Below are 23,757 nucleotides of genomic sequence, written 5' to 3' on the forward strand. Positions count from 1 at the left end.
CAGTTCAGGATTCTTTTCCAATATGACAACAATGACTGTCAGAAATATTTTGGTGGAGGAGTAAGGTGACTAAGATTCATTTCTTCTTATGTTGCCTCTCCACCAGGAGTAAGACAATTAATTGCCTGTGTAGAATAAACCTCTCTGGTGGAGCAGTAACACTAGGGTGTTGGACTTTCTCAATAGCAGGGCAACTTTCCTTTATAATTATGTTTTGATTCACAAACCATACAAATTCATGATATAAATGAGAATGTTCCAATATAAAGTGTCAAGGACAATAATACTTACCTACAACTCAATTATGCTATTGCTTCAATAAAATACTCCGACAAAAGCAACCCAAGGGTTTCTTTAAGGTCACAGTTCAAGGGCACAGTCTATCGTTGTGAAGTCAAGGTCACAGGAGTTTGAAGCAGAGGACACATCACACCTACAGTCTGGAAGTGGAGAGGGATGAATGCAAATTGGCACTCAGCCTCCCTTCTTTCCTCTGCACAAGTTCAGGAGAATGGTCCTGCCCACATCGAAGATGTGTCTTCCTACACTAATTAACAAATCAAAATAATCCCTTACAGGCATCCCCAAGAGCCACCGCTGCTGGAATGAGTCTAGATTCTTTCAAATTGACAACACTAACCATTGCCTCTGCAGTCTTACTCCTCGGGGAATATCTATTAGAACCCCCCCCCCCCACCAGATAAGTTCAGAATCTAATTTATTCTGCCTAGCAAAAACCCATTTCATTTTTTCCCCAAATAACCCAATAACTTGAAGAAGGGAGGGGAGGGTTAAATAATGTAAATGCAGAAAAACAAATGTAGTACTTTGAGTATTAAGTCATATTTTGCACAATTTGAGAAATTTGTTGCATCCTGACTATTAGATGATACTAAGGAATTCATAATTACTTGTTATTTAACTATTTAATGACACCATGGTTATATAAATGATGCTTTAAAAACCTCATTTTCAACTGAGGCTAGGGAAGCAGAGGCATACCAACGAAGAGCAACAGGCCACCCTCCACTACAGACTGAGACGCTGCCTTAAAACAAACCCCAAAATAAGACAAACAAAAGAATTTTTTTGGTGTGAAATCCTGAAATGAGGGGAAAGCTAGGGTATGTCTTAAAACACTAACAACAAAAATAGAGAGCAATTGTGAGATTTTAAGACTTATTTCCTTCTGATAATTCCATGAAAGAATTAAGCAGTTCAGACTTTTTAGCATCCCAGACATTCATTAGATAATGCTCTCTTTAGTTCTCCTCTATGTCAAAATATACACACATTTTTCAAGCTCCAATACCACACTTGTATGTCCCCCCCCCCCACCTTGTTGCAAATTTTTAGATAAAATGTTCGCTAATTTTCTTATGTTTTTGGTGCCCTGGCTATGCTGATGCCCCCGGAAAATAAGCACTTCACTTGCCTATCAGTGACTGACAACCAAAGACTTCCCTGAAATTGAGGCTAGCTTCTGCCAGCAGGGCACATCTGGTTCAGGCTTCCCTCCTTGGGTTGTACTTGGGTGCCTTCCCCCTTGTATTCAGGTGTGTTTACAAATTCCCCCAGCTTCTCCCTAGCCTCATCTTACCTAACTACATAGGCCCTGCTTCCAAATAAAGTCATATTCTGAGAAGCTGAGGGTTAGGACTTCACTAAACCTTTTGGGGAGTGGACTTAATTCCACTCACAACAGCTGCTGTTCAGTTCTAAAGTCTACAATTCTGAGCCTGCGTGGATAGCCCAGGTGGAGTGCCTTGTTTGCCTTGATTTGGTGCTTTTGTTATTATTATGTATTTTGTTGTCAAGTAGACATTTGCCACTGCTAGAAGAAACCTATGAGTCTTGAGCCTGGTTAAGCCTAGAAATCCAATAGCACATGGCTGATTATATGGTGAAGCTGATGGCTCATTCATCAGACAGGGTAACCAAATTCAGGATCATTTGCAGAAGCCATGATAAACTCTAAGTAAGTTCTATGGATTCCAGGCTATACATGCATCCTGACATCCTCAAGGAACTCAGACCAGTACATCTGTTCCCTTCTTGCTAGCATGTATCCGTTTGTTTGCCAGCATGTATCCATTTGTTTGCTTAATAGAAAAAAAATGCCATTTCCTTGTAGGATTTAAAGTTTCAGAAGTGTGTGATATCCAACCACGCATATGTGGAGACTCTGTCAAGCTATAATGAAATGACTCTTAATCATGTGACTATGAAATTCATTATTCTTGTGTATGGCAATGTAATTAACAGCAAGACGGAAGAGCCACATGTTGCACCCAGCATTATTCCTAAGTCCTGTGAGCAGGTAAGAAGCACAATTTCTAAGGAGGCATTTGCTTTGCATGGCGCTTCATAAGCAGCTTTAAAACTCAGGTGACAACAGTTAATCTTGGAGTCGGGATTTAACAGTTGACTGGTGTTTACTGGATGTACGAACCAAGCAAGCTGTTCAACTGTTTTGACCTTTGGTTTGCTACTTAATGTAATGAGGATGTTGATGGCAGCCATTGTTAGGCTAGTGTGAGGACTAGTTGAGATAATTCAGAATTTAGAGATCTTAGTTTAATCTCTGTTCTTTTGCCCCTAGCATTCTGGGAAGCCAATGAGAAGGCTGGTCTTGAATCTCCAATCTTCAGTGTAGGTGTAAAAGCAATCCACGGCTTGCTGGCCTTTCCCTTCTTTCTAGGGTATTCTAGTCCAGTTATAAGTAAGGAGTAGATATTTTTGCTTGACTTCCATAAAGTCAATATTCTGCTTAAAGGCAATATTCTGGCTTAAGATTTCTTTGAAAGTGGATTTCACAGTAAAAGGATAGGGCTTGCCTGGGTTTGTGTGTTGAGTGTTGTAGCCCCAGTAGTTTGCCAGAGAGAGATGTTGGTGAGTTGGAGGCCAGCTTGGGCTACAGATGAACAGACAGAAAGACAGACAGACAGACACATGGTTTATGCTGGAGACCTTGTGCTAAATTTTGGCTTGTTTCTTTCATTCTCTACAAAGAAAATTGGGAAGCAGCCACTTGGGGATCAATTTTGTTCTTTTGACTAATTTTTATTTCTTTTGAATTTAGATCCAGGGAATTGCAGATGTCAGCAAGCTTCTGATAATTTTGGCATCTGAACCTGTCAAAAATGATGAAACGCACCATGACATTGGTAAGGGATGATAGCCTTCTAGTGGTGAGAAAACCACTGTGAAGCATTTCCACAAATGTAAAGTTCTTTTAATTCTGGAAAGTGATTGGAGGTGGTCCCCACTCTAGGGTCCACACTGGTTGCCACTTTGCTTTTGGGAGGTTACCTATCAGAGACACTAAAATCCACGTGGTTCTTGCCTCCCCTCTGTCCCTCCCTCCATACACCTTGATAACAAACCACAAGCCGTGGTAGGGTGGATCAGCAAAGTGCTGTTGGGAATGGGGAGAGAAGAGACCCCCCCCCCCCCCACAGTGGGGTCAAGGGTGGGAACTGGTCTGTTCCCAGCCGCTGAAGGGAATATGGAACCTGGCCCACCTTCTCTGAGTCACAGCCTCAAGTTCACCGGTTGTTCTAGTTACGCTTTGAAGTAAGTCAGTAAGGAATTGAAGTCAATGGATGCAATTCTCAAGCATGTTGCTGAACATTGATTACACAGAGAAGAGTAGGCAGGAAGGTTTTGGTCTTGCAGCGGTTGGGGGAATATACCCAAGGACTTCATTCTGTGCTCTTTGTCCTGGTCTTCCTGGGCTCTGTGCCAACACCATCCCACCTGTCCCGGCTTGAATACAGAGTCAGCCTCGAAATGTAACTGTGGGTGTTACAGAGCACAAGAACATGCAATTCTTAATGAGCTGCTACCTTAAAAGGAGACTACTGATGTTTAATAAGGATCAGGATAAACAAATAGGCTGAATAGATGTTTATTCAGGGAGAAATAACTCACAACATAGACAGATGAACACCATCAGGTTCCTGGTACCAAGGATGCCTCCTGATGTGCTCCTATCCCTGTGCTGCAAGCAAGAGAGAGCTCTCTGACCCCCCTCCTCAGCCTTTGTTCCTCCAGGTCACATCTGGCCCTGTCTCCACCACCAGTGGGCGTGGTCTATGCCACTGGTGTGGACAAGGTGAATATCTCACTACAGGAGACCTTGCCTACCTCAGGCCCTCTGGAAAGACAATAGACAAAGGGGGGGGGCATAGCCATTGGTATTCTCCAGTGGATTTGAGGCACAGCTCACAAATAGTTAAGACCAGGTCTTGATCAAGTTCCTTGAGTTTGGACCCTGACACATATTTTGCTTTGAAAAATTTCAGTGAGTTGCCATGGAAAAACATAGAAGTTTCACGGTTACAAATGTATATTGAGGTTTTCATTAAAAAAAAAAAAAAAAAAAAAAAAAAAAAAAAAAAAGGTCTACAGTCTGCAGCCCTCATTCCCATATGTGGCAACAGTCAGGGTGATATCGACTGATTTCTGTAGTAGGAGCAGGTGCCTTCCTATGCAGTCCACACTGTACCCTCTCCCCGGTATACAGCCTGCTTGTTTGTGGGACCTGCTTGCCAGCCTGTGTGCTAGACCTTTAGGAGCTTATTATAGAACTCCGAGGGAAGAAAGTAAACAGCCTGTTTGGAAATGCAAGGGGGAAGGAAAGACTTATGTGGAGAGAGCTGACTGATATTCAAATACTCCTAATTCTTTTTTTTTTTTTTTTTTTTTTTTTTTTCTGTTCACCTCAGTCAACACTGGACTTCGAACGGCCAAGAAAGAGTATAACTGGAAGAGAAAAGATGAGGTAATAAACTGGACACTTGGAATAGATTTTTCTTATTGTGACTATTAATCTGCATAGCTAAAACAAATTGCACAAGTCAGGCATGGTGATGTGTGCCTATTGAAAGGACAAGAATCATCTCAGGACCCCTAAAACTGAGTTCTGGTCATAAAGGAGATTTATTTACCTGAGAGGGACAGAGGGCAGGGATAAGGGACAAAGACAGGAGACAGAGGAAGAGGCAGAAGGGGAAGGGAACAAAGGAGGGGGGGTTGGGTATTTGTCCTGGAAGGACAAAGGACTGCCTCTGCATCCAGAGGAGACAGAATTGGTCCATGGGTATATGGATAGCAGTTTAAAGGTACAAGGGGAAAACCTGTGTTAGGATGAGGTATTTAATTTTGATTGGGCATGTTACTTAGGGTAGTCAAAGGGGCTTTCGATTGCTGGATTTCAATACTTTGATTGCTGTATTTTAATAATCAGGCTTAGGAGGAGGAAGTGGCCAAATAAGGGAATAAACCTTGGTAGCGAGGGTTAGGAATGCAACCTAACAGTTTTTAGCAAGGCAAAGGGAATGGGGATAAGGGTAAGGCCTGCCAGAGGGGTGTCAGCCACATTCCAGCTGGCCAGAGTCCCACCACTTGGGAGGCAGAAGCTGAAGGACCTGGAGTTTAAGGTCCTTCTTAGCTACCTAGCAAGACTGAGGGAAGCCAAACTGCCTGAGACCCTGTCTCTAAATAAATTATATAAATACATAGTGAGATGAAGGGGCAAAATGTAGGCAGTGAGAAAAGATGCCTTGATGCACTCACTAAGTTGGACTAATTGAGACAAAGCTAATCTGTATTACTTGAAAACTAAAATCAAGGAACATTGTTTTGAACTGTGTTACTTTGAAGGCCGGGGAAATGACTCAGTAACTAGTGTGTTTCCTCTACAAGCTCGAGAACCTCAGTTTGGATCCTCAGTCTTCACATAAAAGCTTGGTGTGGCGGCACACCTGAGCTCTGGCACATATACACATCACACACACACACACACACACACACACACACACACACACACACCACACTCCATTCTCAAGGAGATGTCCATGCAAGTCTCTTCTAAGAGAAAATTTAGTAAGTTAGTCCTGTTACCTATATTTACTATCAAGGTGATATGCAGTGTGCTTGTCAGAAGATGGCAGCTGCCCTGAGCAAGGTCATAAAGGCAATAGTTCCTTTAAAAACGACCAACTCAGCTCTTTGTAGGTAATTTTTCTAGGGTCTTCCTCTCCTCATTTTACAGGTGGAGGTCCTGAGAATCAAACAACTGGGCTCCTCACTACTCCCTTTTTCCAGGCATCATCATTATCACTATTGTTTGCAGGGCTGGGGAACTGAATGAATTTAGGGCCTCAGAGCATGCTAGTTAGTGCCAGTGTATCGGCTAGGAGCAGAGTGCCAGTGTGTCATATTCCCAGCCCATAGGCCCCACTATTGTCTAAAAAAATTTCACTTCCACAATTTATGGAAAAAGTTCCCAGTTACTCTGTAATCAGTCATAAGATTAACTAGAATTTGTTTCATGGCACTTCTTTTTCCTTAAGCACACCTTTGACAGTTGAATTAATGTAGTATCTATCAATTGCTAATTAAATTAATTCGTATAGAAATATACTCGTGGGGCTGGAGAGATGGCTCAGTGGCTAAGGACCCAAGTTTGGTTCTCAGCACCCACACAGTGGCTCACAAGCATCTGCAACTCCAGTTCCAGGGGATCTGGGTTCTACAAGCAATAGCCACACACATGGGGAAAATATAGATAATAAGATAGAAACCAACCTTCCAGTAAAATTTTATTCCTTTTAATTGGTAAGAATCTTTTTCCTGAAGTCTAATATTTTTGACTTTCTTTTGCAGTTTGAAGGTGGACATCTCTTTAGAAAGGCTATTTAGCAAGACAGTCAGCTAGCTAACCGTGGAGCTGACAGCTGGCACAAATGTTGACTCAGAAACCACTCAAACTGCTTGCTGCTACGCTCATTTTAGAATCGATCAATGGAGTGCCACAACCACTTCAGATTTTCAATAGTTGCACTAGACTTGAGATACTGAAACTTCTTCAGGATAAAATAAATTCCTCAGTTCTTTAAAACTGAGGAAAGGAACCCCTCCCCGGCTTACTAGAGTAAATTAGCAAATGATAAGTGCAATAAATGTGGTAGTCTGAAGCACAATACTTGTGAAACCGCCATAACGAGCTCCTCTGACACTTTGTACCTTCCTTCTCTAATTTAGTATGTACTGGAAAGTGGGAAAATGTCCCACAACCTTGGTTACTGAAAGTAAAGTATGGGAGAAATTAACACTCTTACATTTCATAACCCCATTTGATGTAACTTTCCATTTTATTTTTAAAAGTCAAATAAAGTTGAATGGCCAATGAAAAACTTCTTAGAATCTATTATTCCTTATCATTTCAACCAGACTGAGAATATATGATAGTTTGGGGAAAATAATAACAGAGGTAATAGAAAAAAGAAATTGGTGGTGGTGGTGGTGGGGGGAGTTGAGCTTTCAAACCTTTTCAGGGTAGGTCCTGAGTGGCCTTCACCATGTCAGAAAATGCCAGGTGTGACTGCACACTACAGAAACCTGGCTGCACTTGACCACAAAGGGTGGTGACAAGTCTGGAAATAGGTGGGGCAGATTGGTGTTGCCACTCAAAGTGTCATGAATCAGGTCCCTTCTTGTGTTCCACTTCCTCAACCTTGGCCTCTCATGTCAGTGAAGGGCTTTCATTCTAGATGAAAGGCTGCTTAGTTTTAATAGCCAGTTTGCCACAGGTAAAATTTATCTGAGGAGCCTATGGGCCTGTTTGTGGTGGGGATTGCCACAACTGTTAATTGATGTAGGAAGGTCACCAGCCTGCTGGGGGTGGTACCATCCATGGGCTGGGCCCTGAACTGTGCTCATCATAGAAGGCTATCTGCTTTAACTAAAACATTTCTTAGTTTTGGAAGACCCATATGAATTGCCTCCCCTTTCCTCTTTTTTTTTTGGGGGGGGGGGGAGCTGGGGGTGGCAATGAACCTTGAATCTTGGCAGTTGGGAGTCTGGGCTATTAAGTTCCCAATTCATGTCAAACAAACAAAAAAGGAAACTTCCTATAGCCATTACTCAGTTTCAAGAAACAAATCTTTATATGGATAATGAAATTCATTCTAAAAAAAAATTATGTAAAAATTTACTCTCCTCACCCAACAATGTATTTTAAAATGTGTTCAGGTTAATCCCTGCCCTGGAAATTGAACATTGAGTATTTTGTGTTTGGAACGGACACTTGTACCAAGCCTTAGACTCAGAAGTGTTTGGTGAAGAGTACCAGAGTTCATTTTTTAAAAAGCATTTTTTATTCTGACATCATTAATGTGGGCAGAACAGCCAAAACACCAAGATTTAGAAGCCTGAGTGATGAGGGGTAACAGGTTTATGGGGATGAGGGAAAAGGTGATGAATTTGGCTTTGAATTTGCTAATTCAGTGATAAGCATTCCATTGGTCAAGAAACACAAGATTCAAGTTTGAGTAGTCAACAATGGTAATGTAGATTTTGGATTTGTCATTAAAGCGCCACCACAGGGCATGGTGGCATTCTCTTGCAAATCCTGACATCTGGGAAGCTGGGACAGCTGGACTGATTTCAAGTCCAGCCTGGGCTACAAAGCAAGATAATGTGACAAACAAAAAGCAAAAATGTCAACAGGAAATTGAAGCCAGACTTCTCATGGAAAGCAAGGACAAAAATGAATGAACGTTCAAGGGAGAAGAGAGGCAGCAGTGAGGTATCTGACAGGTAGGGAAATGACAGGAGACAGAGGCTCCTAGGTCAGGAGACGGTCTCTGTCTTGGTCATGTCCACAACACAGAAGTGACCCCTCACCAGAACCAAGATCCACCACTGCCCAGCTGGACACCCAGAAATGAACACCCTCCACTCAACAACAATCTTTGTTACAACAATCCATACTAAGACCCACAAACACCTTTCTATCCTGATCTAGTAGCATCGTGTAAGCCCAAAACCATTCAGTGTGGAGTAGAGAAAAATAAAACATACCATCACAAAGCTCTTTTAATTAAAAAAAAAGTTTTAAAGATTTACTTTATGTATTAGTGCTCTAGCATGCCTTTATGCCAGAAGAGGGCATCGGATCCCACAGAGGTGGTTGTGAGCCACCATGTAATTGCTGGGAATTGAATTCAGGTCCTCTCGAAGACACAACAGCCAGTGCTCTTAACTGAGCCATCTCTCCAGCTCCTCAAAACTCTGTATACTGCTAAGACATTAGCTTAAGGTTGTAACCTACATACCTACTCACAAGACTCTAGGAAAACAGGAAGCAACAAAGTGGCCCAACACACAAGTGAGAATCCTATCCTTCAGTGGCTCCTGCTTCACATGAAATTTTATTTATTTGTCTTTGGAGAAAAATACCCATGCCAATCCTCGCAAGAAGGAAGCCTGCTTCTGCCTCTTAGGGTGAGTCGTCTAAGCTAGTACTTCAAAATGTGACAACATGATTTTCTAATCCAGTTTCAACGAAGGATTTTATTTGTTGAACCCCAAAAAGCAGAATTTGGAAAATGGCAACTTACTACTAGGACAGTTTAGTGATAAAACATTGTCACCACCTGCCTTTACATGGTGTGTTCACATGCACGTATCATCAGAGCAGATCGACAGGAAAAACCAGGAGGGACATGCACCATCTTGCTCACACCCTTGGGTGCACCTCCCTCTTTGACAGGGCAAAGGAAGCGTCTCCATTTGATAGAAACTCACCACAAGATTTCTTATAGCAAAATAGTTAGAACTTTCCCCATGCTGTTCCCAAGTTTATTATCTACCAAAAGTATAGAATTGAAAGTCCCCCACCCCATTTTACTATTCTCCAAAATAGGTAACAGAAAATTCAATTAGGAAAGCTACAAAATGTGAGTACCATTCTACCATGGAGCCAAGTGGGCTTCCTCTACCACCACCCAACACTCTTAACTTGCTGATCACAAACCCTGCAGGGACCTAACAAGATCTGAGTCTCCAATACAGAGTGTATTTCAGAGAAAGCCGGTGAGTAGAACCCTGAGATGAATGCCGGGGCATAATGCTGTAGAAGAAGGCACAGAGTAAAGAATCCCAAGAAAGTTTTGATGCCATTTTCATTTAATGAGCCAGTGGTATAGTGACCTAATGACTTTGGCTGTGACCATACTAGGATGTTTCTATGGAACTGTGTAAGGACACATGACGTCAGCTGGCATCCTCAGGTCCACTGTGCCCAAGCAGCTGCAGCCCCAGCTCCTACAAAGATTTAAGGCTGTGGGGTATAACGGAGGTACTTTTTGCCAGATGGGAGATCTTTGGTGAAAACTCCTTTAGGGAAAAGTTGTTTGGCTTCCTCTTCAGGGATGGTGGGAAGGACCATGACACTATCGCCATCCTGTTGGGAGAAGGTGCAATTCAATCTTACAGCAAAGGTCTTTTTAAGAATTAACTACAGGACAGTGATGAATGAAGGTGGCAATGGAGATAAGCTGGTATTCTTTCCTCTTTGAGGAACTTAATTTGTTTTGACTTTTGACACGTTTAGGAAAGTATTTCTCCATTTGAAGTAGCAACAGTAGTTTTAAATCCCATCATAGCCGACCATTGAAGGGACTCTAGTCAGCTGGAGCATGGCAAACATGGTCCCTGAAGGCCTTTTCCTTCTCCCCACTTCCCTCTGCCTTGCTAAAAACCACTAGGTTACATTCCTAAGGCTAGCTACCAAGCTCTATGCCTTTATTTGGTCACTTCCTTCTCCTGAGAATGACTACCAAAGTCCAGCTATCAACGTATTGAAGCCCAGCAACCAAAAGCCCCCTTTGGCTGCCTTATCATCCCCAATTAAAATTAAACACCTATGGGCCATGTTTGTTTGGTCTCTATCCAGAGGCCGTCCTTTGTCCCACCCTTCCACAACTATCCCTTCCCCTTTATCCTCTATCTCTCGTCTCTTATTCCCTGCCTTTTATCCCTCTGGGGCAAATAAATCTCTCCTTTGTGCTTCGAACTCGGCCTTAGGGGTCTGACACTTTTCCTTTCAGCCATCACACCTTAAAATTGAATTCTACACCTCCCCCTTGGTTTACAGGATTGTTTTGGGCTAGATTTCTTCTTACCTCCCCCCCCCCACAACCCTACTTTCTAAAAATGTAGATGACTTTACCTGTTAGAAAAATCAAAACCTGGCACCCAGGTTAACACAAACCATGATTTGATATTAAGATTCTCTTGGTGTATTATCTTGCCCTATTTTTTTCTTTTTTGCATGTATCTTTCTTAGATATTAAAAGCTTATGAACAATTTGGGTGTAGTGGTGCAGCACATGGAAACCTGAGGCAGGAGGTTAAGAGTCCAAGGCTAGCCCATTATAAACAGTGAGATCATATTTTAAAAGGAGTGGGGGTGGGGATTAATTCACCCAGCAGAGTGCTTGCCTGGGTTCAGTCCTCAGGACCATATAAAACTGGGCATGAAATCCAAGCACTTGAGAAGTAAAAGCAAGAGAATCAGAAATTCAAGGTCACTCTTGGCAACATGGTGAGCTCTAAGGCCAGCTTGAGCTACAGGAGACCACGGGGCTTTACCTTAAATGCTCAAACACATACACATACATACACACTGAGCTCTCTCTATATGTTTCAAAGACTATATATGTTTAAAAGGTTGGAGCTTAGGAGAAAAGAAATGCTATAACATCCGTACACCAACAGTTAGCAGCCACCATGACAGATGACAATCAGCTAATTAAGCTTTTGATTCTTTCTGACTTTTGAGACAGGACCTTGTTACTAGCCTAGGCTGAGCTTGAACTTGTGATCCTTCAGTCCCTGCCTCGGCAGTGCAAAGATCACTGGGACAATACAGACACCTAGAAACCCAGATCCTGAAGGAGGCCATTAGTGACTATCCCTCCAACCTTTTGGGTAAGCTGGGCACCTGGTTCTTGAACAGCTTTACCTTCCAATCAACAGGGGTAGCAACCCGTTTTGTTGCTGTCAGCTGGAGAGATTTAATTACTCTGAGAATCTCATCAAAGTTCCTGCCAGTGGTGGCTGGGTAGAGGATAGACAGCTTTAGTTTCTTGTCAGGGCCGAAAACGAACACCTGCAAAACACACACGCACAGGGAGGGAATGCTTTAGTATCTGACAGTAAAGCCATTACCAGGCACTCAGGTTCGTGAACTTGCTGCCTCATTTCCCCCTATTCCAAAGGAGTTAATTGGCAAAGGAAAATGGATTTCATTACAGGGTAGCCAAACCAGGGAGTCTCTGCCACAGTGCTTCTCAACCTTCCCAAGGCTGTGACCCTTTAATACAGTTCCTCAGGTTGTGGTGACCCCTCCCCCCACTTTAGAACCATTTAGTTGCTATTATTCATTATAACAATTATTATTTAGTTGTTAATTATATTGCTGTAATTTTACTACTGTTATGAATCATAGTACAATTGTCTACATGTAACCCCTGTGAGAAGGTCGCTTGACTCCTCAGTGGGGTTACAACCCACAGGTTGAGAGCCACTACTCACTCTAACAGTTCTAGGATTTAAGAAGAATTAGAGTTATTTTTTGTGTGTGAGGGTGTGGGTGTACACACATGCACAGTGTGATAGTTGTGGTCAGCTTGCTGGAGTTGGTTGCCTGTGGTATGGGTTCCAGGAATCCAATCAGATCCTCAGGTTTGGCACGCTTACCTCCTAAGCTACCTTGCTCAACCCAGTGTAACACTGTTATAGAAAAGATGATGGAGAGCCAGGAATACACACATGTCTGTCTACTCAGTCATCAGAGCTGTAGGAAGAAAGTTCCTATTTTGGTGTGGATGCCTTAGTCCTTCCCTTCCAGCCTGGCATTCCTGGAGAAGTTTTAATTCACTGGGGTTCATTGTTCTAAAGGTCCCTGTTCCAAAGTCCTCAGGAAGCTCTGCAGTCATTAAGTGTTCAAAGATGCAAAAACAGAAACAGAATAAAGGAATGGAAGAGTAGACAAAGCAATGTCCAGGACATGGGTCACTCTTTTTTTCTCTGTTACTCTTCAAAGTTTGCTGTCCCAGAAAGAAAACCCTGAAATGAATTTTCAGGGAAGAGCCTCAGGTAGATGTATCAAGTCACCTAGGGATGACTATCGAAAACACAGCGCTAATGTGAGGAGGAGATATAGGCCTCAAACAGCTGTGCATTAGGGGTGGTCAGGCTTGTTCCTCAGTGAGCAAACAACAAACAAGTTCAGGACTGTCCTGTCAGCAATGCTTTTAAGACAGCTGACAGGAGGTAAAACAGGTAAAACTGTTCTAGAGAACAGTTATGGATGAACTGCTTATTTATGCATGAACATATCCAACAGCTACGAATTAAACAAATTTTAGCTGACTAGTTTAGCCACTCTACACCAGTATATAGATAACAGAGGACAGTCACTGGCATACAGATGTCTCATAATGGTAGACATTACTTGTCTATTTCCTTGAGTTGGCCTGACATTTACATGGGGTTGCTAGGACTCACCACACGGGCTGTCACAGGCATGCCCTTTTCATCCTTCTCTGCTGGATCCAACATGCCCAGGAGGATGGCAAGGTCCCTGTTCTTGTCATCAATGATGGGAAACGGTAACTTTTCTGTGGGCTCATCACCATTGTAAGCATTGATGTCCTGGAATGGAGGAGAAAGGGGAAAAAGAATTTTAAACCTGATGCAGTTCTCTGCATTTCATTAGCTAAGAATTGTCAGGCTAGGGAGCCAACATAATGATGCTATCTAAGGAATTTTAGCAAGATGCATGAACAGACACTTCTCATTACTCTCGGACAGGAATATTAGCAGAGAACGGCATAATAGGCCAAAGCCCTTATCATACCAAACTCTAAAATCATAGAACACAGAGGGTAAGGGAAAGCTCAAAGAAAGGGGTGGAATACTTACCTGAGCTTTGAAAGACAGGTAAGGCTTTCCCTGGGAAAAGCAAGGCATTTGGGGGGACAGCAATATTAAGGAGACATGTAGGTAAGTCTATGCATAAACCACCATAGGAGAGTGAGGAAATTAACTAGGAGATTTTAGGAAATGACAGGAAAGTGGATTTAAAATGAGAAAAAGGTACTTATTATTTATGTGAAGCCCAGGGGCAGACTGGAAATCTTTTTTGCATTTCTTCAGAGATGAAAGGAGATAAAAGTGACATTAAAACTATGAAATGGATAGCAACAGATTTGAACATATTCATTAATTTTATTACCTGAAGTTACCCATGGCTGTTGTCATTGGCTGCCTAATGTTTAGTCACTAGCTAAATAATAACAAGTATGGTTTCCAGCCAGCACATCTAGAGCTTTCCTGTGGAATTGGCTACATGTGGAAGCTTGCTCTGCTTTTGGAAGTTTAGATTTTATTTTCTATTTCAGACAATCATAGTTCTGGAAACTTCTAAGGCAGAAAAAATGAACCCAGGTATGTTTCTGCACATTAGAGGTGCTGTGTAATGACGGACTCCTCTTTTGGCAATCTGTGATTTAATATTGATATTCATTAATTCTTGACCTTGTCATTTGATTATTATACTCACAGACACCAAAGAACCACATTCTTTGGTCTTTGTTTTATCCTAAATCAGGCCAATTTCACTCCTTACCAGCTAGCACCGAAAACATTGGTCGAGGTTCAGATCACGCTGGAACCTTCCTTTTCAGTTGGGTGAGCTTGAGGAGGTCATTCCAACACTCATTTACAAAAACGGCTTATGGTAAAGGGCTGTGGAAATGCTAGTTATGACTCACTGCCAAGGTGTACAGAATGAGAAAAAATCTACCTCGGGGAAGATGGCGACCCTCCTTATTCTTCCTACCCATCACCCTTTTGATCCTAGACATTGGGGATTAATTGGTGTGAAATGGCCATGGGACATACCTAAATGCCAACTTTTATTCAGTTGATATGATTGGCAGTACCCAGTATGCGCGCGCAGACAGGCGCGCGCGCGCGCGCACACACACACACACACACACAGAGTAGGTATTACATGGTATACTATAGCAAAGTCGATTTAAACATCCTGTCCAAATACATGTAAATACTTCTGTCCAAAGCAGACAATTTCAGTCTTTCTATTCAGCGAATACTGACCATCACCTATACTGAGTACTTCTGTAGCAGTGAGCTAGAGTCCACCTCGGCTGGGTCCTATGCCCCCAGTGGGAGAAACATAGTGACTAGATAAGCAATATGCAGAGATTTAGACAGTGACAAGGGCTAAGGAGGTGATAGAGTGTCATCATGTGTCATAGTTTTAGATAAGGACAAAAAGCGGTCTTAATGAGGTGCATCTGAGGTGAAATACCAAAGCAGTATAGGCAGTGCAGATGGATATATTTAGTTCGCAGTGCCTATGAGTGTGTGGGTAAACCACACATGGGGTGTCAAAACACAAGGAGTTAAGAATGGCTCTGAAGTTTCAACTCAGCAACACCAACAATATAGCTGCTATTAGTGGAGATGAAAACAATCTTAGATTGTTCAATATTAGATATATATATGCTAAGATCAGAGTGTCTAGACATCCAAAGGAGATGCTGAAGAGGCTGACTTTACTGACCTGGAGGCTAGAAGGGAAGCAATTCATGAATGCTATCTGAAGATGTGAGTGCAAGAGCTCATCAAGGAAGAAAAGTACAGATAGAAAAGAAAAGTGGCCCATGAAATAAGCTGGGGACAACTTTAATACAAATTAGGAACTCAGAGACAGTGAAGAATTCTAGGCATGGACAGCTAGAGGCACCATCCTGAATGCCAGGAAAACCGAGGTAGGGTTTAGAGAGATCAGTTGAGCTGAATGCTAAGGGTAAGCCAGGGAAGACGGTGACTGAGAATCTGTCATTGGAAACAGCAACACAGAGAAAATTACAAAGTTGAAGTGTGACTTTCAGTTACTAGTGAACTCTGAACCCCAATATTATGCACACTTTTATCTCGGAAACCGCGCATTACACTATATCTAACTAAGATATAATAGCTTCAGAATCAAAGTGCATGCCAATTGATTCTTCTGATATAGAAGGGGAGAAAGCAAAGAGTCTATTCTCTTACTAAGGAACACAAAGACTTCCATAACATTGCTGCTCACCAAGAAGTGTACAGTTATTTCTCCCCAGAGATTGGGTAGGGATTAAAGTCTCAATCCCTAATCCAGCTTGGTTCTGTTCAGACCACCAGATAACTCATTAGCACATAAAAAGACACTTGCCATTATAAGCACTTTCCCAACAGCCTGGTCCCACAGCCTCCTCACTGCGTACTGCCTTTTGGAAAGTATTAAGGCTGTTAGAAACTGTATGGGAGATTACAGGAAAGGAGGGCTTTATATATACCTAAAATCAGATAGAACAATACCTTGCTCCAGGCAAGATGGTCCTCAACACTGTCTATGGAGAGAGCAATCAACTTAACATTCCTCTTGGCAAACTCTGGCGCCAGCTTTGCGGCTCTGCCAAGCTCTGTGGTGCACACTGGGGTGAAATCCCGTGGGTGGGAAAAGAGAATGCCCCATCTGGAATGAAGAACACAATGGAACGGACAGTTACCATCATCATGCAGAGTGACAACACTCAACATCTGTATTTAAAACAGGCTTTCTGCCTTCAAACATCTGCTTACTGAAGACATTTAAACATCTTAGTTCTAACCTTGCCTCCACAGAAGCCCAAGTTGACAGCAAGTGTCTACCAATATATACAATTTTACATCTCAAATATAAAAATCAAGATATATGGCTCAAAAGGACTCATTTTAAAGTGTTACTTTTTAAAAAAATTTTTTTTGAGACAGGTCTTCTGTATCCTTGAATTTCATCTATAGGCCAGGCTGGCCTTGAATTCAAGAGAGTGGTCTTGACTCTGCCTTCTGAATGCTGGGTATGCCACCACACCGTACCCAGCCATCACACCTTTCTTGAATATGGAGTTACCATGACTCCTTTTCAGTCAATAAAATGTGTGCTACTCAAGCCAAGCACCCTATTGAAATATTTCTTAGGCCCTTTGTTTGTTTTCTAGCACAAACTTTGATATTCAGTGCCTACTATGCCCCAAATACAAACAGATATCTGGGTACAATAATAAACAATTATGTAACTCAGAACAGATAGGGCTCTGTCCTTGAATTGTAGGTAAAATTTAGGTCAGCACTTGGCTTTCTGGCAACAGCAAATCTTTCATAAAGCCAATTGACTGTTCTAACCTGTTAAACAAGGCATCTACATTTGCACCATGCCAAAATTATAAAACCATTGCAGTTTCCTACTTTAGACCAAGCAGGTAGAAAATACACAGATATCCTACAATGTAGACTTCCACACCTATAATTCTTAGGTAAAGATTACAATCAAATCAATGTCTAAGGGTAAAGTTGTACAAATTCTGAGGACAACTCAAGCTCCCAAGAAACTTGGGAGGTACTATTTCCTTCTCCTTGGCAACAGAAAGTATTCTTTCAAGCAACAAGGAAAACATAGCTCTTGGTTCTGCACACTCCACTGCTTGAGCCATCCAGGGACAAGGTCTCAAACCAGCAGATTACTCAATCTGGCCCAGATGCTGAGGGTTTGCCAACTTTCCCTGAGCATGAAGAACAAGGCAGACAGAGCTACTACCTTCCATAGACACCTACCACTCAGCTCCCTTCTTAAAGGCCGCCTTCTTAAAAGGCTGGAAGGTCCTAAGAATGAGCTAGGTTATACTTGAAGACTGTGGAGGTATGTGATGTTTAGTTCTTAGTATGGGGAAGTAAGATTTCATGGTTTAATCTAGCTATGACATTTAGGTTTTAGATTCTATGGAAAAGAACCCATGTAAGGTTCAGGTTCAACTTAGAGAAATGCTCTAGAAGACACAGAAAAAGAAAAAAAAAGAAAGAAGAAAAAAAGGAACAGAGCATTTCTATATGTAATGTTTAGGAGTGATGAATCAGAAGTCTTTTTTTTTTTTTCAAATTTTGAGGCAAATGTGTTTTGCTGAGTCATGCTGGGGTACTGGTTTTATGTCACTTCACATACTTCAGTGTATCTCAGAGTATTCCAAGAATGTCTCACCCTGGCCTGCCTGCCCTGCTCTTTGGAGAAATCCAATTACATTATCTCATTTTGCCCTCATTTTCAAAGGGCTAAAGGTTTCCTCCTCCCAAGAGAATGGTCTCTATTTCTACCAGAAAACCTCTGGTACAGGTGTTTTGATTATGAAGGAACCCTGAGACATACTTCTGACACACTCTTGCACATCCACTGGCCACACAAAGCTAAGCAAACTCACACTCCACCAAATCCTTGTTTCTATTTGGCTGAGGTAGAGCAGACATCTGCAATGTTTAAAGCTTTTTTTTTCTCCAAAGGAGTTTGACTTGAGTTTATCTACAGAATGGCGTTTGGAAAAATAAGCAAATTCCATGAATTGTAATGCTACATAGAGTGGAAAAGTCTCAGGTATGACAGGAGTATCATACTTCACTCTAAGCCCACTTTAGGCTTCTTTGTGAGTTTACCTTATCTTCCTAAGAACATGACATTTCATTTACTTATTGTACTGTTTTTTTTTTTGGGGGGGGTGGGGGATTGGGAGGTTTGAGAATAGGTTTCTCTATCCTGGAACTCTCTTTGCAGACCAAGCTGGCCTAGAAACTCAGAGATCCACCTGCCTGTCTCCTCAGTGCTGGGATTAAAGGTGTGCATTTTTATTTAGAGAGAGCCTCAATGAGCTGCTCAGGTTGGTCTTAACTTTAGGATCTTCCTGCCTCTGTCTCCCCAGTAGCTGAAATAACAGGCCTACACATCTGGGTGCAGCTGGGAAACAATATTTTAAATTAAATCTAGAAAGATCTAGGTCAATAGACAATCACAAAGACAGCCCTCCCCCCCTTCCACGGTGGTTATCTTCATAGTACTCATGCTTCAGATTCTATTTATCTGTAACCCATACAGACGAATAGTTCCAGTGAAATCTCACATTTCATGGGGGCATGGGCTGCAGGCAGGAATGGGAAGGCACACTGTGTAAATCCTCTGCAGTACTGGGTAAATATTAACACCCAGGTTCTGAGTATGAGTCGAGCAGTCATGCTTATCTCTAGTCTTCTCCCACAGGGTCTGAGAGTCCCATTTGCTACTTTTTCTAGCCTGCCTTTCTCTTTGAAAAGCTCTGCTTTCCCATAGTCAGCGGTTGTAAACGGGTGCCAGGCAAGAACCCTCACCTCCAATGTTTCCCCGCCTGATCACAGATGAGTTTTATCAACTGCAGTCTTCACAAACCCAGGAGTTTCTTCATACAATGTAGTAAGGCACTGAAACCCCAGAGCCACAATGTAACCTGACACGTATGTAAAATGCGAACTGAAACTAAGCATCTTGCAATTTGTGCATTCAGGAGCTGTAAAGCTAAGGCAACACTGGTGTACTCTTCTATCATTAATGGCCACCACCGGGGGTTATCAGCATCAAAGGCCAGGCGCTGGAGGCAAGGCAGAGGGGGAAGGGGACCATTGGGAAACAAAAGAGTCTCAAGAAGGGAGGTACACGTGTCCTAGCCTTGGAATGGCCTATGGTGGCAAAATGGTCGCAGGCACTGAACAACCCCCTCCCTCAAACTGTTGCTTATTCTGGAATGACGGCCACACCCACACAAAGTGTTCCTGGTTCCTCCCAAAGCTGTTATACAAAATCTTATTTTGACCACTGACGAAGGTTCTGCACAAAAAGTCTTTTGGCTACTTACTTGGCACATGGTAGTTTTTAAAAATTTCAGAAGTCCGAAACTACCATACCCCGAAGTCAAGCAGGACTTCAGATAATGCCGAACCATCCTCTAATTTGTGGCTGTGCACTCTGACTATGGCCTTCAGCACCGGGTGCAAATTCTAGAGCGGGGAGAGGGCGGGCAGTGCGATCCTGGGCAAGCGTCCCTGTGAGTGACCTCCAGCACCGCACATGGCTGCCCCACCTCCCCTGGGTTTTCTGTCCGACTGCGTTACAAGTGAGCATTGTTTACAAAGCCAGGTTAAATGGACAACAGACCGTCCATGGCAAGGAACCCCCCTCCCCCAAGCAGCTCAGCCACGTTGGGTCAGGGAAGGGTCTGGTGATCAGCGAAGGGCCGGCCATAGGTCGCAGGTCCCCACCAACGCCCCGGTGGTGCTCGGCGGGACTCCGGCACCGGGCACGTGCGGGAACCGGTGAAGGGCTAAGCTAGCGGCGCGCCGGGGCCGAGCGCAGCGCGGAAAACAGAAGCGGCGAAGGCAGTTCTGGGGTCCCGCCATCTGGCAGGGCGACGCAGTGGCTACTTACGAGTCTCCCAGGAAATCGTGGAAGCGGATGCGGCCGATGGTGGTATTGGCCTCAAAGTTGGGGGCTTCATCCCCGAGAAGCAGCCCTCCAGGCATGGCGGCAGCGGTGAGGGGAACCAGGAGGCGCAGCCGCAGCAGCGAGCAGCCGGCAGGCTCCGGGGAAGAAGCCTAGATCAGCGCTGGCCAAATGGGCGAGCCCGGGGGCGGGGCGGGGCGGGGCGATCGCGAGTCAAGCAGCTGAAGTTCTTCACGTGGAATCTGCAGTGGGAGGAGGATTCAGGCCAAAGGAGGCCACGTGCAATCGGAAGGTAGCCTAAGGGGGGGACAGTTGCAGAGGCCTATAGGGTCTGGTGGCTCTGTAAAGATGCTCTAAGCGATTGACAAAGGCCCTCCTGCACCCCACTCCTGTCAGATTTCCAATTAAGGGGTCTGGTGGTACACCCCTCTTTCACTGTGAGCATCTAGTGCTGACTACTCAGCCAACCTAGGCTTCAGAGGTTTCTTAGGATGTGGAAAGACCCAGATGTGTGTGGGGATGAAAGTTAGAGGAAGTGGCTTTCTTATTGCAACAAAAATTCTTTACCAACGTCAGTAAGAGGGCAATGAAAACCACCTTTTATTTTGCCTCCCCATCCCTGGAGTTCCTCATGAATATAAAAATATTCAACACATTAACCCTAAAGTGTAAATACAAGTTTCACAATGTACTTCCTGAGATTGAATGTATGCAAGTCAATTTTCACCTGGAGGAACTGCGAGGTTTTGGTCCACTAACTTCCTATTTCCCAAGTACAAAATGGAGAGGATGTCTGCATTAATAGAGACAGATGGCAGACATTCTGCACAGAAGCCAGAAGCTGTTAGAGGCTCCTCTTGGTTATCATAAGCCTGGAACCCTAGCTGCTCTAACCCCAGATACTCTGGAGAAAGGAGGATCCTAAGTTCCAAGCTACAGAGGAAGTTCAAGGCCAACCTGGGAAACTTAGAATGCCTCAAAAATAAAAAAGTACAGAAGGGAATGAGGAAGCAGCTCTGTGGTAGAGTGCTTACCTAGAATATAGGAGGTTCTCAACCTATGGGTCACGAAACCCTTGGACCACATACCATATGGTTTGCATTAGGATTTCTAACAGTAGCAAAATTGCAGTTGTAAAGTAGCAATGAAATAATTTTATGTTTGGGAGTCACCATGGCATGAACTGTGTTGAAGGGTCAAAGGAACCTAGGGAGGTTGAGAACCTTGCCCTAGGTTCGAACACCTGCACTAGGGTGGGGTGGGGAAGAATAAATATATCAAAAAGTCCCAAGCTCTAGTTGGAGAAACAAAAGTAAGGTTGCAGAAGTTAAGTAAGGATAACTGCAGGTTGGCTTCAGATTGTGTGCTCCAGTCTGGGAAAAGCCTTCAGGGTAATAAATAATGGGTAAACTGCTCAGTGCATGCCAAATGCTCTGGAAGTGGTAGCTATTATTTAGATGATGATAGTGATTCAGGCAATCACCCTTTCCTTATTGCTATCGAGATACTGTGCTAGGCCTGATGTGAGAGACTGTCCCAGCTCTTACAGGAAAAGTGAATTACATGCAATTATGATATAATGAAAGGTAATATTGATAGGAAAGCTGCAAATGGTTGGGATTCAGCGTGAGGAATCCTCCAGAACAGACTTAGCAGAGTGGAAGGAACTCTGGCAGTGCTGGGTGTGGTGACTCACTGTGACCTGTGTTTTCATCACAGTCATGTGTCTTTGTGTCCATGCATGCTGACTATACTTACTACTTCATTGTACACAGACTTGCAGTGAGATCACTGGCAAAACTTTCAAGTTGAAATACTTTAAGCTCTAGCTTGATCCACCCTTCTGTTTTGAAAGCACATATCTTCACCTTTTTATTTTTGTAGTAGAGGAAGAGAAGTAGCTTGACCTTAGGGCACTATGGGCAGTGTGTGTGGCAAAAGTGGACTGAGAAACAAATACACCATGATACGGAGAGTGGATTCAGTTTAAGGCACTATGAGCAACCTGTTGCAAAGATGGGCTAAAAACCAGATACACCACAATACAGTGAGTGTGTGCAGAAACAAATGATTGATCGCTATCAAAGGCGTAATTACATAGCCACCAGTTGTAAATTAAGCAAACACAATAAGATAAACACCTACTCCAATTTACAGTGCCACAAGTAGCATGTCAGTAAGGATCCAGCGAAGTGCTTTAGTCTTGGCAAAAGTTGAAATTGTTTTAAGGTAGAGATTAACATTTTAAATAACACCCCACCCCCCAAACACTGGAAGTTTTGTCTTCTGAAAAGTCAGAAGATCCAGCAACAACAGGCCACGGCCCACTCGGACATTGACTAGAAAGTAGCTTTCTTTTCATGCTCTGCTTTTTCTTTATTATTTTTTCTTCTTTCTGTTTGTCATATTGTGAACATGAAAGATGAAAGCTATTTTAGTCAAGGCAAAAACCTGATATTGTGCTTTTTGTTTTTGTTTTGTTTTTTGTTTTTGTAAAAGCAAAGGATTTCCCATGCATTTAGCATGTGAATAAAGTTGGAAGAACACCGCCTTGTCCCTTGTAGGTGAGTGAGTTTGACCTTGACTTATAGCTATGGAACAAGGAAATCCCAGAAGGAGACTGGTGACCATTTTTCTCAAGGGCTAGTGGGAAGCACAGTGGGAAAGGAGGAAGGAAGTGCTTCAGGAGAGGCAATCCAGGGGAGGCCAGAAGGTGGAGTAGTCAAGAGCCATGCTGGGCTGGGGGATAGAGGTATTTGCTATGAAGAACTGGAGGTTCCCTATGGGGAAGATGCTTTCAAGCAACCTAATGGTTGAAGAGAGCACTGTGGTCCTTAGAATTATCTCCCGAGGGCTAAGAAGCAAGTCTAGGGCTTTCCAGTGGGCTATTGTCTGATCCACATGGTCTATCCTATTCTTACTGCCTCTCTCTCTCTCTCTCTCTCTCTCTCTCTCTCTCTCTCTCTCTCTCTCTCTCTCTCTCTCTGCATAAGAAAGCAGAAGGCAGAAGGGGCCACTTTGGAAAAGGAAAGGGGCCATCTGAATGGGGACAGGAGGTGGAAGATGCAGGTATGGGAGATCAACATAGAATGAAACCTAGCACTTTGGTTTTTTTTTTTTTTTCTTCTTAAGACAGGATTTCTTAGTGTGTAGCCTTAGTTGTCCTGGAGCTAGCTTTATAGACCAGGCTGTTAGGGTCTTGTTCACTGGCACACAGGGTGTGCTGAATGGGATTACCAAGACTGGAGAGTAAAAAGGCTGTGATTGGCAGGTGGAAAACTATATATTAAAAGCTTGGAATGGACAGAACTGGAAGCTGGATACAAGGATATCATGTCCCTTTTCTGGTCAATAAGTGCCCTGCTTCTCTCAGACCAGTCTTAGAGGCTTCCCTCCTGTATGCTAGCTCTCTTGTAAAGAAGGCCCCAACAAAAGCCTTCAGAAAAGCTCTTTATTGATGGCTTGTCACCTTTATGGCAGGTGGTGGAACTTAGAGCAGACTGAACCCGGGGGCATTCAGACACTTGGTATTGTCACTTACAAGGTGGTTGGGGAGTGATGTC

At 43.2% G+C, this 23,757-nt stretch overlaps 2 protein-coding genes across 2 annotated transcripts in view; one reads left to right on the top strand and one right to left on the bottom strand.

The window, feature by feature from the left end:
• Slc9c2 (solute carrier family 9 member C2 (putative)) overlaps nucleotides 1-6,717 on the top strand; it is a 54,381-nt gene extending 47,664 nt beyond the window's left edge. The window contains exons 24-27 of the mRNA XM_051186089.1: nucleotides 2,135-2,320; nucleotides 3,083-3,167; nucleotides 4,731-4,786; nucleotides 6,673-6,717. Coding sequence (XP_051042046.1) covers nucleotides 2,135-2,320; nucleotides 3,083-3,167; nucleotides 4,731-4,786; nucleotides 6,673-6,708 — 363 coding nt within the window. The 3' untranslated portion in view covers nucleotides 6,709-6,717. The remainder of the gene's footprint in view (nucleotides 1-2,134; nucleotides 2,321-3,082; nucleotides 3,168-4,730; nucleotides 4,787-6,672) is intronic.
• A 2,628-nt stretch (nucleotides 6,718-9,345) lies between these two features.
• Nucleotides 9,346-20,354, bottom strand: Prdx6 (peroxiredoxin 6). Its single transcript, XM_051186090.1, has 5 exons — nucleotides 20,180-20,354; nucleotides 16,243-16,399; nucleotides 13,366-13,512; nucleotides 11,819-11,965; nucleotides 9,346-10,255 (listed from the first exon to the last, which is right to left on the bottom strand). The coding sequence occupies exons 1-5, from the start codon at nucleotides 20,272-20,274 to the stop codon at nucleotides 10,127-10,129; spliced, it is 675 nt and encodes a 224-aa protein (XP_051042047.1). The 5' UTR covers nucleotides 20,275-20,354; the 3' UTR covers nucleotides 9,346-10,126.
• Between the last annotated feature and the right edge of the window lie 3,403 nt (nucleotides 20,355-23,757).

The sequence above is a fragment of the Phodopus roborovskii genome, unplaced genomic scaffold, assembly GCF_943737965.1.
Source record: "Phodopus roborovskii unplaced genomic scaffold, PHOROB, whole genome shotgun sequence".
NCBI classification, from domain to species: domain Eukaryota; kingdom Metazoa; phylum Chordata; class Mammalia; order Rodentia; family Cricetidae; genus Phodopus; species Phodopus roborovskii.